The sequence below is a fragment of the Oncorhynchus tshawytscha genome, linkage group LG10 (assembly GCF_018296145.1).
Source record: "Oncorhynchus tshawytscha isolate Ot180627B linkage group LG10, Otsh_v2.0, whole genome shotgun sequence".
Classification (NCBI taxonomy): Eukaryota; Metazoa; Chordata; class Actinopteri; order Salmoniformes; family Salmonidae; genus Oncorhynchus; species Oncorhynchus tshawytscha.
In genome coordinates, this window is record NC_056438.1 from 55,682,155 (window position 1) to 55,701,119 (window position 18,965).

Below are 18,965 nucleotides of genomic sequence, written 5' to 3' on the forward strand. Positions count from 1 at the left end.
CATCTGTACAAACAATAGTACGCAAGTATAAACACCATAAGACCACGCAGCCATCATACCGCTCAGGAAGGAGACGCTTTCTGTCTCCTAGAGAATGTATTTTGATGTGGAGAAAAGTGTAAATTCCAGAACAGCAGCAAAGGACCTTGTGAAGATGCTGGTGGAAACTGGTACAAAGTATATATCCACAGTAAAAACGAGTCCAATATCGACATTACCTGAAAAGCCGCTCAGCAAGGAAGAAGCCGCTGCTCCAAAACTGACAAAAAAGCCAGACTACGGTTTGCAATTGCACATCGGGACAAAGATCGTACCTTTTGGAGAAATGTCCTCTGATCTGATGAAACAAAAATAGAACTGTTTAGCCATATTGACCATCGTTATGTTTGAAGGAAAAATAAGGCTTGCAAGCCGGAGAACACCATCCCAACCGTGAAGCACGGGGGTGGCAGCAACATGTTGTGGGGGTGCTTTGCTGCAGGAGGGACTGGTGCACTTCACAAAATAGTAGGCATCATGAGGGAAAATTATGTGAATATATTGAAGCAACATCTCAAGACATCAGTCAGGAAGTTAAGGCTTGGTCGCAAATGGCAAAATAGCTTAAGGACAGCAAAGTCAAGGTATTAGAGTGGCCATCACAAAGCCCTGACCTCAATCTTATTGAAATTTTGTGGGCATAACTGAAAAAGCGTGTGCGAGCAAGGAGGCCTACAAACCTGACTCAGTTGCACCAACTCTGTCTGGAGGAATGGGCCAAAATTCACCCAACTTATTGCGTGAAACCTGTGGAAGGCTACCCGAAACGTTTGACCCCAAGTTAAACAATCTAAAGGCAATGCTACCAAATACTAATTGAGTGTATGTAAACTTCTGACCCACTAGGAATGTGATGAAAGAAATAAAAGCTGAAATTAATCATTCTCTTTATTATTATTCTGACATTTCACATTCTTAAAATAAAGTAGTGATCCTAACTGACCTAAGACAGGGAATTCTTACTTGGATTAAATGTCAGGAATTGTGAAAAACTGAGTTCAAATGTATTTGGCTAAGGTGTATGTAAACTTCTGACTTCAATTGTACCTTTAAAATAAAAAACATAAAAGTAGGGGTGCAAATCAGAGAACCAGTCAGTTTCTGGTGTGACCATTTGCCTCATGCAGCGTGACACATCTCATTCGCATAGAGTGGATCAGGCTGTTTGTGGCCTGTGGAATGGTGTCCTGTTCCTTTTCAATGGCTGTGCAAAGTTGCTGGATATTGGCGGGACCTGGAACACATACACGTCAATCCAGAGCATTCCAAACATGCTCAATTGTTGACATGTTTGGTGATTATGGAGGCTGTGGAAGAATAGACATTTTCAGCTTCCAGGAATTGTGAATATATCCTTGCGACATGGAACAGTGCATTATCATGCTGAATCATGAAGTGATGGCAGATGAATGGCACGACAATGGGCCTTGATCTTGTCATGGTATCTCTGTACATTCAAATTGCCATTGATAAAATGCAATTTTGTTCGTTGTCCGTAGCTTATGCCTGCCCATAACATAACCCCACCGCCACCATGGTACACTCTGTTCACAATGTTGACATCTGCAAACTGCTCGCTCACATGAAGCCATACACACTGCCAATTGCCCGGTACAGTTGAAACCAGGATTCATCGGTGAAGAGCACCCTTCCCCAGTGTGCTAGTGGCCATCAAAGGTCAGCATTTGCCCACTGTAGTCGGTTACTACGCTGAACACGTAGATGAGCTTTCCTGAGACAATTTCTGACAGTTTCTTTAAAATGTTTCTGGAGGCTTGTGAAATAAACAAAAAATTCTCTGGCAACAGTTCTGGTGGACATTCCTGTAGTCAGCATGCCAATTGCGCTCTCCCTCAACTTGAGACGTGAGAAAACTTTAGTGGCCTTTTTTGTCCCCAGCACAAGGTTCACCTGAGTAACAATCATGCTTTTTAATCTGCTTCTTGATATGCCACACCTATCAGGTGGATGGATTAACTTGGCAAATGCTCACAACAAATTTGTGCACAAAATTTGAGAGAAATCAACTTTTTGTGCCTATGGACCATTTCTGGGAGCTTTTGTTTCAGCTCATGAATCATGGAACCATCACTTTACATGTTGCATTTATATTTTTGTTCAGTATAGTTGTTGCCAGTGCATATGACTCACTCACAATAAACTCCATGGACTATGACCAACGTGAAAAGGGAATGGTTTTGGAACATGGCAACTGCAAAGTCGTCATGTTGCGAGTCCCAAAGACAGCGACTGGCCACTCGTAGACCCTGGTTCCTGTTCTGCCCCACCACCACCTGACACACCAGCTTGTACCGCGGAGGACTCATCTCTTTTACTTTGTTCTTCACCATGTCTGACAGAATCTGGCTAAGATGGCTGCCTGAGGCTGCGTTATAGCTGGCCCCATCCAGATAACTATCCAGCATGGCTTGCACAAGCTTCTGGACCTTACTGGCTTTAAAAAGACACCCCTTCTCTGGTTCAGTCTTATAGGTGTTCTCTAGCTGGACAGGCTGGTGGAGGGGCAACCCAGAGAAACTGGCCCGACTGCCCTGAAGCCAACCGCCAAAAGAAAAACGCTTGGTCAGGGCGACCAAGTCCCGGCGTATGAAAGGGGAGTTTGGGTTGCTGATATTGGGCCTCCTGGATGAGGACTCGATAGGGAGGAAGCCCCTTGGGAGTAGAAGAGGGTACCGGGGATGCTGCTGCTGCTGTTGGTCCCTAGACAGGGAGCTGCGGAGGGTGGAGATGGAGCCTTGGCGGCTCTGGCGAAGCTTCCGGGAGCCCCATGGTTCCATGGCCTGCTGGTTACACTGAGCCAGAATCTCCTGGGACAGAGGGGGCTGCTGGGTCGTCATTTCGAGCCAAACCTGAAAGTCGAGGGCACTGTACTGTTCAAGGATGCAGTTGCTTGCCGGTGCATTCATTTAATCACATTAATTTGCGTCACTGTTATTTGCCAGAGGAATCAATCAGTCCTGAACTATGGATTTTCAGAGTGCTGCCCTAAGTCTTGTCTATCATATTAGTAAACATCTCCCTTTCTGCATGTGGAGAATAAAAATCTCCTTTACATTAAATGTAAATAAGACACAAAGAACACCATTTCACCAGTTCTTTCTGAATGAACATAATCCACAGCATTTTGGTTCACATCACTGTATGTCCTAAATTTAACCACTTTGCTAATTCCATCCACCCCTAATACCCCCATGAGAGTTCCTATCAGCATGATGGCTAAAATACCTTCATTTACAATTTCCACTTGTGCTTATCAGTAGCTTTAAATAACATCTTTAAAACTATGTATGTGAGATTAAGGTCAACTATTCAAAGGACAAGCGCTGAAGCATACAATAGTAGGTCAGAAAATGTGCTCTTTAAACAAACCAAAGGGACATCATTTTGACATATACTATGATGTCATGGGGATGTTATGTTTCCTTAAAAAACGAGTTATGTTGCATGTGTCACACTATATACAATCCAATTATGTTGCCTACAACCTTCCCCTTTTTCAAATGAGTCAATCATGCTGCCAGTTGCAAACATTAGCTTTACCACACCCCGAAAAATAACAAAATACTGTGACCACAACCAGTAACAACAGTAAAATATAAGTATAACCTTACCTTTTAAAATCACCGGAGAGACTACTGTATGATGATCAACTCTCCCGCAAAAGCTTTGTGACTCAGACACTGCTTTGTGACTCCTCTGCATGCTAAGGAAAGTTATCAGGCGAACACTGGCCAACCCACCAACAGGAGTTTTACTAGTTTGGGTTCTCAGCAAGCCACTGTGGGTAAATTATTGGCTAGAAGGCCAGTGCAGGTCAGCAACTACAACAGGCTGAGAGCTAAGCAATCATTCCCTGGGAGAGATGTGCAGTCTCTGGCTTACTGCCACGTCCTCTGCTGTTGTCATGGCAAATTGTTTTCTTCAACCTGAACAGTGACCTTCTGAATCAATGGGCTTGTCTGTGTTTGCTGTCTTTGGAATCATTCGATTAAGTAATCGAAATACGAATGGATGAATATGACAGTGTCAACAAATTCAATAGTGAAAAGGATCAGTCATTTCATGTGGGTATTTCATTGCTACATTACCAATGGCATTGGTGTTGGAGACACCATTAGCATTGGATAATTTGATTCTGAGTTCCATGCATGATTGACAGGTGTCCTTCCCTATAATACCATGGCTTTGGACTCATAAAACACAACACAAAATGTGCATGTAAGAATGTAGATGTAAGCATGTATGCATATAAGATCATTTGGATTGGCCACAAGGGCGATGCAGTACACACAGATTAACAGAGACAAATGGAAGATAGTTTGTATGATGTGGACTGGGAATCCAGCTAACTCTGGAGTATCTCTCTCTTGATTGCAAGTCCTAAAAGACGTCCAAGCATCTGAACTGGGGCACTAGCAGGTGGTCATCAAAAGGCATCTGGCACCCATGAAGAGAGTGACAGCTAAATGTGCCATTCCAAATGGTTAATTGCAACGTGGCTTTAGCTTTTCATTTCAAGGCATTCAGAATTATGCAACAGTGCGAATGAGAAAATGTTTTCCTCTAACCAAAAATATCCCCAAAGCATGAGAGTAATTGTGCCATCCATCTGTTTGTGCCTAGGGTGTTTAACATTCTGACGTCAGAGGAAGAGTAGAAGGGCAGAGGCACTAATGAGCAGAGCACCGTCTAATTCATTTTCCTAATTAACAATGCTATCTTCTCACAGTCGCAGGTACTATACTGTGCTGTACCACATCCTTCCTATTTTCATGACTACAGAATAGTTCTGAGGACCCCTGAAGGTATGAAGGGATGATTCAGGGATATGCTATGTCTTACAGTATCATCTTCAGATGGATATTGAGGGTGTCTGCTCTCTCTCTCTCTCTCTCATTTAAAAATATCAGGTTATCATCCTAACAGTGAGGTGGTTATGGAGCTATACCTGTAACATTGGCAAGTCTGGGCATGTCTGTCGGTGGAAGCTAATAGAGATCAATAACTCTGGAGTTGAACAAACAGATGGGAGAGGTTAATGACTTCTCCTTTGAAGGGAAAATATGTTTATAGTAACTTTTCTGTTAGACGTTGAAGACTTTCTAAGGTGGGGTTTTGTTTGCTTTTGCCTTGATTGAAAAGAGGGACATTTAAAAAAAAAAAAGTTTGTTACAGTTTAAGAGCAATCTATTTGATGGAGTGGGATGTAAGTAGCCTGTAATCCAAACTGATATGTGTAGTACTAGTCTGGTTTAACCAGGCTAGAAGAAAAGAGGTATTGGCTCCGACCACTTCAGTCATATTGATATGTTTCAATGGCCCATTTGACAAAGGACCGTAAACAAGCAGCCTGTAATGACATATAATCACCAGCCAGCCCTGTGTCACTAACAATAGACCCTTAGATTGTTCAGAAATTAGGTTGAAACCTTCATCTAATCCTGATGGATCAGTATATTAGTGTTCTTTCCACCTTTTCATTCATACATTGGTCATTTGGGAATCCAAATCAATAACTTTTGTCTATTACTCAACATAGCTGCACATTGCTGTTGCCAGAGACTTAGATAACTTGAATTAATATGAATTCTGCATTTTAATAACAAGGTCCTTTTCACAGAATTGTACATTTAAATACTGTGGAAGATGAACATGAGGTTTCTATACACTGACATACCTTGTTGCTTCTTGACAAAAATAAACGTATCTCCATGTTGCACAATTGACCTTTTTGATATCAAGGAAATGTGAAGTAAATCACTAACTGGCTATGAAGCACAACTGTAATAGCAGCCAAACCTACTAATAGTTTTTATCCATTATGAAACTGAAGAATTATGTTGCTTTGAATTGCTCATCTTGTCTTAAGATGATGCATATTTCATCTCTTTTAATTATGGCTTCTACATGAGCTCAGAAGTATACAATAGGCATCATTAAATTGTGTTGACAAACCACATTGATTGGATGTTTGCATCCTGTATTTTGACCTTCTGCAGTAAGCTGAAGGATTTCAGCAGCTATTCATCTGTGCTATTTTTGGCCAGGTTGCCATCCTCTCACATGTGTACACATGGGAGTACCCTATCATTACAATCTGCTTGGTGAGGTACCTGGGAGCCCATTTGGAGAGCCTCTATTGGAGAGATTCTATTTCTGGTAAGTATTTGCTGAGTCCCCTAAGGAGAACAAAGCATCTGTTTCAAAGCTCTTTCAAAGCTTGATGTTATGTATTTCTTTCATTCCAATACAGAAGTTCATGTATGTGCTTTTGTCATGGCATGCTGTGCTGTACATTCAGGGAGGATCATTTGAATGTCAAATGCAATATTGCAGAAGTAAGTTCAATGGATTGTATTTGCATATGACCCTGTATTTATAACTTTGCAGAAGAGATGTAATCAACTGACAACTAGTTCAGAACTGACCGACCTGGTCAGATAAAGGTTAAAAAGGGAAGAAAATATAGACTGTAAATGTTTATTAGAGACAGGAAGAATCAACTAAATAACCTCATAGCTGTTTGTGGGACATGTTTGTAACCCACATGGTTTCATGGTTTCTTGATATGTGGTGATTTTGTTTAGAATTTTGGTCTATATGCCAACTGATTTATTTGTGAATATGCATTGTTCTTTACATTAAATTTGTGCCCTCCCTTGTATTTCTATATGTTGCGTTGGGTTGAGTGCTAACTGAAAGTTGTTTTTATTAAATGCTCTTGAGCAGGGATTCAATTGTGTTTTTTGTTGGTGGTGGAACTTTATTCACTCTTCCACATCCTAGTTACTCCCATATTACCCCTTATGTGATCCCTACTTAGCTCAAGTGAATGCAATCAATTTATTCTCAGTCGGCCTGGGATTCACTGGCTGATGTCATAGATGTGCTATTAACAACTCCAGCGGCCCACGAGGACTGAATCACACAGGGAGAGTAATGTCACTCTGGAAGACCACAGCAGGATGTGCTCTGCCTTTTCTTTCTCAGATCCTTCCCTCTGTTACTCATCAGAACAACAGAGGAAAACCTAGCTCCCTTTCCCCCTCCTTATTAAAATGTTTCTACTTTTTATTCATTTAGCAGACGCCTTATTCCGAGCGACTTACAAGAAGTGACATGAGTGGAGTGAGTTACCAATAACTTCACTTCTCTCTGATTATAGTTTTTCCCCGAATTGATCCTGGACCTGTTCTAGAATATTCTATCAGTCCTCTGCTTTGACTATTCTACTTCCGGTCCTGTCCTCATTTATCCCTGTCTACTGATTAGCATGGCTTCCTAGTATGACAGCATCCACAGAAGGCTATGAAAACTACCCAGGAAGTAAAGCATTTGGAAAAAGGCATTCAGACATTTGGTTCTGGGGGTCGGAGAATGTTCCTAATTATTAACTTGTGTTTTCCCAGCCACATGGCAGCTCTGGGAAAGGCAGCCAGATCATTGCCTTCTATTATGGTGTTCGGTGCTTTCCTTACAACAACAAAAAAGCAGGGTCTATGTGGGTGGCTGGGAATTGGTCTGGACTGGGTGGGTGGATGATGGAGGACTGACTGACACTAGCTTCCTCTGAACAGAGGTGCTGCTGCTGGGCAGGGAGAGGCCAGGCAGATAAGCAGCCATTGTGAGGAGAGGAGGGCCAGAGTGGAAGATATGGAATGCTTTTTTTTCCCCTCGTAGAAGACTAATGGAGGCCATGTTTGTTTTAGACATGGTGGATTTCTACTGGAGGCATGGAGCTCATCATGTGAGGGAGGGAAATGGGAATGAATGACTTCATTCATTTGTCATAGAAGAGTCAGCAGAGAAGTAGAGCAGCTCTAGTAGGTGTGCGTCCCAAATGTAGTTCACTATGTAGGGAATAGGGTGCCAATTGGGATACAGACTCTGTCTAGTGAGCTGTCCACTCCAAAATACCTCATTTAAGATGGTTGGGGTGAAATTGACCACCTTCACGCTATTGTTACATATGGGAAATTCCACAGTAACGGAATTGCCCTGAGACTTTTTACTTATAATGTATGCCAAACAAAAAACATTGATTTCAAAATTTAACAAACCATGATATGATACCTTGACTTTGAAAAAAATCTATTTTGGTTATTGAACTACTACTTTCAATCAAGGCCAGGGCGAACTGACCAAATTTCAACAACTTCATGGATATCTGGTGTCGACCGGTGCTCAGTGGGTGAGGATGCTCCCGAGTGGCGCAAGATCAAAGGCACTGCATCTCAGTGCTAGAGGTGTCACTACAGACATAACTAATTGATATATCTACAATTTATGTTACCCCTACTCCCGCTCCCCGTCTGGTGCTCGAGGGCGCATCAGCGCTTCATGGGACTCACCTGGACACTATTACTTTATTGATTACCTCTGCTAAATCTATTACTTCCTCAGTTTCTTCCCCGTGTCTGCAGTAATGTTGTTAGGTTTCCCCTGTCCATGCGCTGTCCTTGTTTTGTTTCATGTCGGTTATTAATTAAATATTCACTCCCTCTACTTGCTTCTCGTCTCCCAGCATCTGTCCTCACAATCTATCTCTACTTGTTACTTCTGTGATCATCCAGTATGGTAATGGAATTTCATGGCACAAGGCAATGTTTCATAAAGTTACAGAAGGCATTACCTCAGCGTTATTGTGTTTTGATGTACTTTTTATACCTTTTAAGAATTTTTCTGTTAGACGCTTTCCATATGTTTGACAAGAAATCAAAGCCTTTTCTTATTCCTAATTTCTAGGATGGAAAATGGTTGAAAAATGTATATGCCTTATTATTATTTTTAAATAGAGACTTAGCTTTCATGTTACACCCAATTTGACATGCTCCTATGAACTTCACGTGTTGGTGCTCATGGCTCCTTTTACATGGAAATGAACATGTGTTGCAATCCCTTCATTGACTGACTATCTGCACTATTAGTTGCTTCATAATGTGTAGAGCATTCAAGGCACGGTTTAAACTCTACCCCTCCATTCTTTAGTCTGTGCATTTTGATGTGTCAGCAACAGCAACTATTTGCCAAAAGACATTAGGGGATTAGATTAGCATTTCACACTCGGTGTCTCCACATTATTTAAGGGTGCGGACATGCTGTTCCAGAAAGTCTTATCGTCCATGTCATCCGAGAGAAAAGTATTCAAAGTAGTGCTTTTCCTGATAAACAAATGTTGGTCTAGACTGTCAGATACACTGTATGGTGTTGTACATATGCTGATAAAAGGTATATACTGTAGTACTGTACATACTGTATTGGAGGATGACTTAGCCTTATGATTTTGTCATCTGTCTTTCCGACGCTTGATCATTTCAAAACTACAGTAAAACAATGCATCAGGTTGACTTGTTAACTCTAAAATGGCTTTTGTTCGTCTATGCATTTATGAATGTATATTACGTCCACCGGCATTTGCCAGTGAAAATGAGGCGTTGCAGAGCTGATGGAAAGTATTGCAACATGCGATAGAAAGTACAGCACTAAATGCATCCCTCAGACTGTTGCTTTGTTTTCCATGGATGCAGGTCATAAGCCTTCTCTCAGCACATGACTTCCTCTGTACCTGGTAAACAGGATGTAACCTGATGATCTCCAAGCAACTGCACACCCACGATAGTCTGATGACTTAATCAGCACTATAAATAGGTATTCTGGGACACTAGGTGGGTTTGTCTCTTTCAGAAAGCCTGCATTATTAATGGGAATCTTTACTTATCTCTGGCAGCTACAGTCTTATGGCATCTGGATAGTAAGTGTATTTCGCTGTGAGCGTGATACGTGTAAAAATGTGAACAGCATTCACAATCAGATATTATGTCTCCAGAGGCCTAGTTTGTGAATTAAATGGCACCCTTTCCCCTATACATTGCACTACTTTTGACCAGGGCCCATAGGGTGCAAAGGGTGCCATTTGGGATGCAAACCAGCACTATTTCAGGTGAAGCACTTAGACTGACTGTTACTGACTATGAGAAAGGCTGTTGAGTAGAGGGTCTCTCGTTCTGAAAGCCACCCTTTGTTTTTTGTTTGGCTTGTTGCATTTATTGGAAATCCCCAAGAGGCTGTAACGTTTACTAGGCTCTAATTCAAAGTCATGTCTGTCTAAGAACCTAATAGCTGAAAAAGACGTCTCAACTCGAACAATTGCAGGTTCTACTTCAAAATGGGCTAATGTGGTATAATTCAGAATAATACCATGATGCTAAATGTGAAAGTAGGCTGTTTTCTTTCTTATTATTTCTCTGTCTGTCTTCCTCTAAAACCCAAACAGCCATGTGATGTGTGCCAGAGAGAGATTCCAGAAGGCTAGATAAGGGGGAATTCCCACACTCACTGCACTGTTGATCATTCCAACAGACTCCCTCCCTCCCTCTTTCCCAGCTGAACAAAGTTCAGCCCAGATCAGAACAGTTCACGTTACAACTATGTGTCTGACTGTAATTCGTGCTCGGGAGAAACAGGCAGATTTATTTGTCTCTAACTTTTATATTTTGGGAAGCGATAAAGGGAATGTCATTTTATCTAAAGTACAGCCGGGAGGTTCCTCCTGTGTATTTCCCCCTTAACCTTACATCAGGGTTTATGTGAGTCTCTTGTGAGTCTTGGGGTTTTTGCCTTTTTGATCTAGAAGAAGTTTCCAAAAATCATCAAGATAAACGACTGATGTCTGATGGGATAGACTAAACACAAATAAAACTTCAGTGACAGTGTGTTACTGCGTGGCATTCCAGTAAGACTAGAGGTCCAGACGAAGAAGAAGGAGTCCAAGGACACCATTTTGATGGATGGTGTTATAATGCAGAGACGTGGGAGAGCTCACCACTTTAATGGATACAAATAAATCACTTATACTACGCCTATTCATCGAAGACACTGTTAGATAAGGTGCGCCGATCTCATCACGGAGACTATTGATCAGACACTGTATGTAGGGCAGGTTTATATTTATTGTGCCATATAACAAGCTGTGTGCATATGCCAACAGTACTATTTGGACTTGTTATTTCAAGCCTGTGTGCCAACTAATCTCGCAATATATGCCAACCGTATCGCATTGATCTACTTGATGACCCACAGGCACTGAGCAGGATACAACAACACATTTTAAAACACATGGTTGATAACAAAGGTACATTTTGACAGGGTAGTTAGGTAAGAAAACATGACATTCCCCACAGGGGCGAGTTTCGGTGTAGTGACGGGCATTTTCTTAGTCACTTAATGAACTGGGGAAATTTGAGAAGGAACTTGACGAATAACCCAGACATAACAAGTGCAGCAGACACATCAGAGAGAAGGTGAATTTGTGGGAGGGGACAACAAGGTATAATTGACGCAGCAGAAAACCCATACAGTTTCTCATCCTGTAAATCTCCCCACGATGTCCGCCTCCTCATGTACAAACTGGGCCTCTGTAGTCTCTCTAGTAATGAGACGGTCAGGGGTGTCAGGGGTGTTTCAATCCACCTAACTGGGGCTGTCCCAGGTCTACCTCCCCTCCCCTAGCCAGAACTCCCCAGCATCTTTTCTTGGCAGTTCAGACATAATCTACCTGTGGGTTTATGCACTGTAATTTGTTATGGGTAAAATGATTATGTCTTCCCAGAAAACACAAGACAATGGGCAATTAGGGAGACCTTATCGTCAAACCAGGATATAGAGAGAGCACTTTCGAAGGGCAATAGAAACTCTAGTCCTTACGTTGGCCATGGAGATCAGCCTGCATAATCTTGTCGGTTGTTTCAACTACTATGGTGAGATAAAACGCAGATACCTGTTGTTAACAATGTTTAATGGGAGTGGAGATAAGTTTGGTATTCACTGTCTCATTGTCTGGTAATTTTGCACCGTGGGTTTTATTGCACCTCTGACATGTGTACTGTACCAATCTAGTGTGTCTCGATTTTGATATACAGTATACAGTGCATTCGGAAAGTATTCAGACCCCTTGACATTTTCCACATTTTGTTATGTTACAGCCTTATTCTAAAATGGATTACATTTTTCCAAAATCCTCAGCAATCTACACACAATACCGCATAATAACAAAGTGAAAACAGGTTTTTGAATTTTTTTGCAAATGTAAAAAACAGAAATACCGGGACTCCCGGGTGGCACAGTGGTCTAGGGCACTGCATTGCAGCGCTAGCTGTGCCACCAGAGACTCTGGGTTCGCGCCAAGGCTCTGTCGCAGCCGGCCGTGACCGGGAGGTCCGTGGGGCGACACACAATTGGCCTAGCATCGTCCGGGTTAGGGAGGGTTCGGCTGGTAGGGATATCCCTGTCTCATCGTGCACCAGCGAACCCTGTGGTGGGCCAGGCGCAGTGCGCGCTAACCAAGGTAGCCAGGTGCACGGTGTTTCCTCTGACACATTGGTGCAGCTGGCTTCCGGGTTGGATGCGCGCTGTGTTAAGAAGCTTGGTTGGGTTGTGTTTCAGAGGATGCATGGCTTTCGACCTTCGTCTCTCCTGAGCCCGTACGGGAGTTGTAGCGATGAGACAAGATAGTAACTACTAACAATTGGATCCCACGAAATTGGGGAGAAAAGGGGGTAAAAAAAGGTAAAAAGTAAAAATAAAACAGAAATACTTTATTTACATAAGTATTCACACCCTTTGCTATGAGACACAAAGAATTTAGGTCAGGTGCATCCTGTTTCCATTGATCATACTTGAGATGTTTCTACAACTTGATTGGAGTCCACCTGTGGTAACTTCAATTGATTGGACATACCTGCAAATGCACATTGCACATACCTGTCTATATAAGGTCCCACAGTTGACAGAGCAGGTCAGAGCAAAAACCATGAGGTCGAAGGAATTGTCTGTAGAATTGTCTGTAGAGCTCCGAGACAGGATTGTGTCGAGGCACAGATATGGAGAAGGGTACCAAGGAAACAGGACACAGTGGCCTCCATCATTCTTAAATGGAAGAAGTTTGGAACCACCAAGACTCCTCCTGGAACTGGCTGCAATGGCCAGCTTTAACATTATGGGGTATCGTGTGTAGATTGATGAGGGGGGGGGAAAGGGGGGAATGAGGGGGGAAAAAATAAGGGGGAATGAGGGGGGAAAAAATAAGGAAAGAAATGTGGAAAAACTCAAGGGGTCTGAATACTTTCTGAAGGCGCTATATATTGATACAAGCTGAAAGTCATATGCCACGTCACGTATTCCTACACACTATCTAGCTTTAAAACAGCTGTGACAGGTAACAACTCTATTGGTAAGATTGCATTCAATTCCTTTATTTCTTTGATTGGATCGTATATTTAGAAGGCAGCAGAGCCTCAAGCGCTCCATGTATACATGTGTTTACTTTTAACAAGAAGCTTGGCAAGATCCTAAGTTAGTGACCCAACTACCTATCGTCTCATTAAACTGCATGCATAAAGACAACTAGCAAAAAACAATCTACGGGTAAAAGTGTGTTCTAGGCATTATGACGGGGAGATGGATTTGGTCACTTGAATAGGAAGATTACATGGTCAGTTGAACTATCCAGGAATTACACCTGATAGTTAATACATTCAGGTACTATCTATACAGACCTAATTTGGCAGACATTTACTCAGTATTTACAGTACATACCAATGTGATGCTATAGGTCATGATCATCCTCTAACCTCTAGTGTCCTCTAGTGCTTTTCTTTGTATTCCTCTTAGTACTGCACAGTGCCAGCACAAGCTAGTGATTAGTCAGAAAGTTCCCTCTCACCCAAGGTTATTGGAAGTCATCCCTGTGGAGAGAGATCCTCATTGAGTTTCCGGGTCACATGCTCTGGGCTTTATTTTAACCAACCTAACCTAATGTCCACTCAGCTGAGCTGTGCTCGCAAATGTTATGTTTCATAAACATCATAGATCCATCTTAAAGATCATATTTGCACTTCTCCAGAAATAGCCGACAAAATTGGATTGCATTCGAGCCGTGTATGTTATCACCATAACCCAATGGATGGTGACTCTTTCTTATAAGTTTGGTTTATAATCAAGTTAAACAAAACAATATTTCTAAACAGGATCGGGTCAGAAGCATAATATCATAAATCGCTTTTCTTTCTGCTTTTGTGGGTCTTAAAACGTCCCATTATCGCTTCATGAAATTGTCACGTTTGCTCATGTTTTTAAGGACACACCTCCCTCACCACCAAAGCGCAAGTGAGCTAATGTTAGACGGATAAATGTCAGAACCAGGCGTTAGGGCTGGGAAATGTTTTTACATGACGAAATTGCAATCTAACGTGTGTTTGACACCTGCGCCTCCTTAGCTCCAGCTGAAAATCGATCCCTCTATGACTCTATCCCAAATAAGATTTTCTATGTAGTGCAATGCTTTTGACCAGGGCCCATAGATGTAGTGCACTATATAGGAAGGAGGGTGCCATTAGGGACACAGCCTAAAGACACTCTCACTACACATACAGCTGGCATTTCAGCCATGAGCCACCCACACTCCTCAGCCAGCTCTACTCAGTCCGAGCTGTTGTACATGAACCTGTGTGCTGGAATCATTCCACTACATGTTCAATCACTTGGGCAGCAGGGCTGAGATATTATGTGAGAATGCGTAGGTCATTACCATCCTGAAAGCGAGGTCAGCACAGGTGCATCAAAGCAGGGACCGAGAGACTGAAAAACAGCTTCTATCTCTAGCCATCAGACTGTTAAATAGTCACCACTAGCCGGCCTCCGCCCAGTATCATGCCCTAAACTTTAGTCACTGTCACTAGCCGGCTACCACCTGGTTACTCTACCATGCATCTTAACGAGGCAGCATGCTTCAGTTTGCTGGTGCCTAGCCGAACTTGGCTAGTCGAACCGAAAGAGTGTGCTTGCATACTCACTTAAAAGACCTTCGCTTGAAAAATGAGAAAAAAAAACGGCAATAGTACTGTTTGTTCATTTTGAGATGACTTAGTCAGTATAAATTTCCTCAAAATAGTCTGAATGAATCTTAAATAACTGTCATTAATTTTAACGTTATTGCCGAAGAGATCTTAGTCAATTTTTACTTCTAACTAAGAAGTTTGGTACAGTATTTCTCAATTAAAACATTTGCATGAAAACGAGTAGGTCATATCGTTGAATGACAACAAAGACTTTATTGAAGAATCCCTAGAGTTGATCAATCACCGACGAAGGGGTGTAGACTTCGGCTTCCAATCGTCAACTTGCGTGTGGGAAAAAGATTGTTTGCCTGAACAGCTGAAAAAATCCTCACCAAAGTCCAAAACGGGAAAATAAAATAAAAAATCGCAAAATGTCCTTATAATATATGCACAAACTCTGCCAAACTGTTTCGGTTGGGATGCATGCGGACGTATTTAGGGGCTGCTGCCCTATGTACATATTCATGGAACACTTGTCACTTTAATAATGTTTACACATTGTTTTACCCATTTATACAGTATGTATATACTGTATTATAGTCAAGGCATATTTCGAATATAACTATTGCTGGGCATATACTATTGTTCAGATATACTACATATTCTATCCATATACTGTCCATATTGTCTATACATCCCATCACATATACATGTATATTTTCTATGGTACTCCAACATTTCTCATCCTAATATTTCTATATTTAATTACTCCATTATTTTACTATTTAGATTTGCGTGTATTGTTGTGAATTGTTAGATATTACAGCACTGTTGGAGCTAGGAACACAAACATTTTGCTACACCCGCAAAAACATCTGCTACATATGTGTATGCGGCCAATACATTTTGATGTGATTGATTTTTATTTTACTATGTAAAGCAGAGAGACAGTCACATGTCTGTTGTGGACGATGACGATTAATGCCTGGGCTTGCAGACAAGCCTTTCACCATAAGATCAATAGATTTGACAGAAAAATGCTTGGTGGCCTGAAGTGATGAGCCTGCAACTTGAACATCTTTGGGAAGCATATCCCTGTAGAGAAGGGAAATCACATGAGAAACATAGAGAATTATAGTCTCACCAGATATTTACCTTACAAACTTTAGCCTAATTGAAGATACAGCCATTGTTATAGGCTTCGCAAATATTCCACAATAAACTACAACCTACTCATATGCGTAGCTGTGCTGGCTGCACATGCTGTGCAATTAAGGCCTAGTGTGACAATCTATTCAGTCTCCCACACACATGGGAGGAGCCTGTACGTAGAACAGGATGTGTTGCTATGGGAAACACATCCAGGCCTATAATCAGGTCTTGTCCTTGTGAGTGACATCACCAAGTATCAATCCATATTTCTATCAATTCAATCTATCTCTCTGAGTCTCTGAGTTGTCACAGACAATGGCCTGACCTCGCTCTGTGTGATGCGTGTACAGTGAGGTATGTGATGAGCAACCTGAGCAATCAGGTTCCCACCCCTTCATGAGGTAAAAGGATGATGTCGACATCTGTAATCATTGTCGTATAGCCAATCAAGGGAGGAGGGAGGCTGTGACGCATGTAGAGTTAGGCTAGTCTAAGGATGACTGTTTCCTCTGCTCCTGGTTGCTCCAGTAGGCATTTGTACTTTATGTTGTAGTCCGCTGTATTGAGATATTATAGTTATATGTTCCAGAGAAGGAGACGTGTGGGAATGTAATCACCTGGGTGAGACATGTTTACCACGGGAGGGAGAGAATGTTTGACCCCCCTGAGCTGCCCCCACCACACCCCACTGAGTTTACAGTCGGGAAGTGTGAGACACTTCAGATCCAGGGTTACTTCCCAAGTGAAATAACTCACTCCGAGGCGCTCTATGGCTGCTGACCTCTCTCGTGGTGGTGTGAACATCTCACAGCTATTCTCAGGCCGTTACGGGCAGGTGGGGGTTGTCCTTCTGAGCGGCACAGAGGCTGCCTTTGTGATCTACAAGATATAGTGTAGTTGGGAAATGGTCAAACTATCTGTTGATAAGCAACTGCTTGCTAAGGTTACGGTTAGGGTTAGGGTGAGGGTTAAGTTTAGGGTTAGGATACAGATTAAGGTTAGGGTTAAAGCTACAGTAGGGTTAGGGTTAGTAGGTAGTTAGTTCAAATGTATGTTGATAGTTTGTAGAGCATCTACTGATTATCCAAATAAAGTGTTACCAATAACTTTGCTGGTGGACGGCAGCTCTTGACGCTTTTTTCTTATTGTCAGAGTGTACTGGTAAAGAAAGTATAAGTGCGGTGGTTGGAATGTTTTGTAGTGTTTTGTAATGAGGTATGATGACTCACAACCGCCTCTCCACTCCTGGAAGTGCAAACACCCACACAGTAGTTTAATCAAACACATGTAGGCTATCACAGACTAATGGCTGTTATTTACTTTTTATGGTGTCTGACTTATCTTCTTTCCTTTTTCTCAATTTTTTCAAACTGTTGTTTGTGGATTTTGGAGGAATCCGAAATGCGCCATGACAGGTGCTTTGCAAGTAATCAATGAGAGACGTGAGTATTGTTAAGTCAATGGCTTTTTGGGACAACATGGTAACACGTGGGCTTAATGCCCATTTTGTCTTCATTTCTTCATTTCATCATGAAGACTTGCAGGGAAGAAATTCTGATGTGTTTTCCTTGGTCACCAGCTGTATGTTCCTCCAATCACACAGCAACATAGATCTATAACCAACAGAGTCCACAAGTGACGCATGTCCATACTGTACATAAGCAATTGCCAGTAAGTATAAGCAAAGTACTGCAGTATGACACAGTATGGTGACACATTGTCATAGTCTGTAGAACTAATGGACTTGTCCATTACCCAGATACCACTAACTTTTTGAATACTCATATAGCAACAACGTGGCACACAGATTTTCCCTATCAAGTGGGACACATGGTATCCAACGCTAGCAAAGAGAAGAAGCAGGCTTTCGTGTGTGTTCCCCTAATCTTCTCTTACTTCAAAGCCCTGCTTTTAGCACACAGAATAAATTGCCTTTTCATGTGTTCAATTCATGTGTATGAATGCTCTCAGATTAGTTAATTGACCTTCAATTCCTGAAATAGTTTCATATGAAGTCACAAAGCAGTTTTTTTGCATTCATAGACGGCTTGTTTTGCATGCTTACAGAATTCTAAAATACACTCATCTACATTTTAGTAGATAATAATTGAAGCCACTGAAAATGTCTGTGCCTCTAACGTTGAATGATCAAGGGGATTAATTTAGCTGGGTCTTTCATGAAAACAGTTGACATGTTTAAAATATTTAGGCAGACATTTTACACAGGAAAATAGCAGCAATAGTAAGCAATATCATCCAAATCAAATTCGGAATACTACAACTCGCAATTGCATTGTGCGCATGCATCGCCTCAATACTGAGCCCCTGACGGGAGTTCAATGTCGTAGATGTGGCATTTAAGGAATGTTTACCCAAGACCATAACAGTCTTGTTGTCATGTGTCTGAAATCTTCACAACAATTGGATGGCCATGAAACAGCCTCTGTCTTATTTGTTTAGAATGTGCCGGGCTGCCAGCCATAGAGAGAAAGAGAGAGGGAGAGGGAGACCCACTGTGTACCCTACTAAACTGTAAACGAAAACCCCAAGCCTGGATGAGAGGGGAAAATAGTCCTTCAGAGCAAACCATCCAATCAATATCCTCCTGACAGGCGATCGATGCTTCCTCTGGACCTGCACGTCATATCCCTGTTTACACTATGGATCTACCAGCCTAGACTAGAATTACTTTACACTGCACATCATTCAATGACCGTTTGTTCTCTAGACCCTTTTCTAACTGATCACTAACACTGTCATTGTATTAGACTTAGCCTATAGCCCCCTTCACCCAGAGGCCTTTACCCAGAGGCCTTAATTTATACATTTTTATTTAACCTTTATTGAACTAGGCAAGTCAGTTAAGAACAAATGCTTATTTACCCAGAGACCTTTACCCAGAGGCCTTTCATTATTTTT

The 18,965-nt window shown here is 41.9% G+C and overlaps 1 protein-coding gene across 1 annotated transcript; it reads right to left on the minus strand.

The window, feature by feature from the left end:
* Positions 1 to 1,532: 1,532 nt before the first annotated feature.
* Positions 1,533 to 3,873, minus strand: LOC112261104 (dynein light chain Tctex-type 5). Its single transcript, XM_024436445.1, has 2 exons — positions 3,672 to 3,873; positions 1,533 to 2,909 (listed from the first exon to the last, which is right to left on the minus strand). The coding sequence occupies exon 2, from the start codon at positions 2,895 to 2,897 to the stop codon at positions 2,187 to 2,189; it is 711 nt and encodes a 236-aa protein (XP_024292213.1). The 5' UTR covers positions 2,898 to 2,909; positions 3,672 to 3,873; the 3' UTR covers positions 1,533 to 2,186.
* Positions 3,874 to 18,965: the final 15,092 nt, after the last annotated feature.

Coding starts and splice junctions, on each gene's coding strand:
- LOC112261104 (XM_024436445.1), bottom strand. CDS start 2,897: ATGACGACCCAGCAGCCCCCTCTGTCCCAGGAGATTCTGGCTCAGTGT.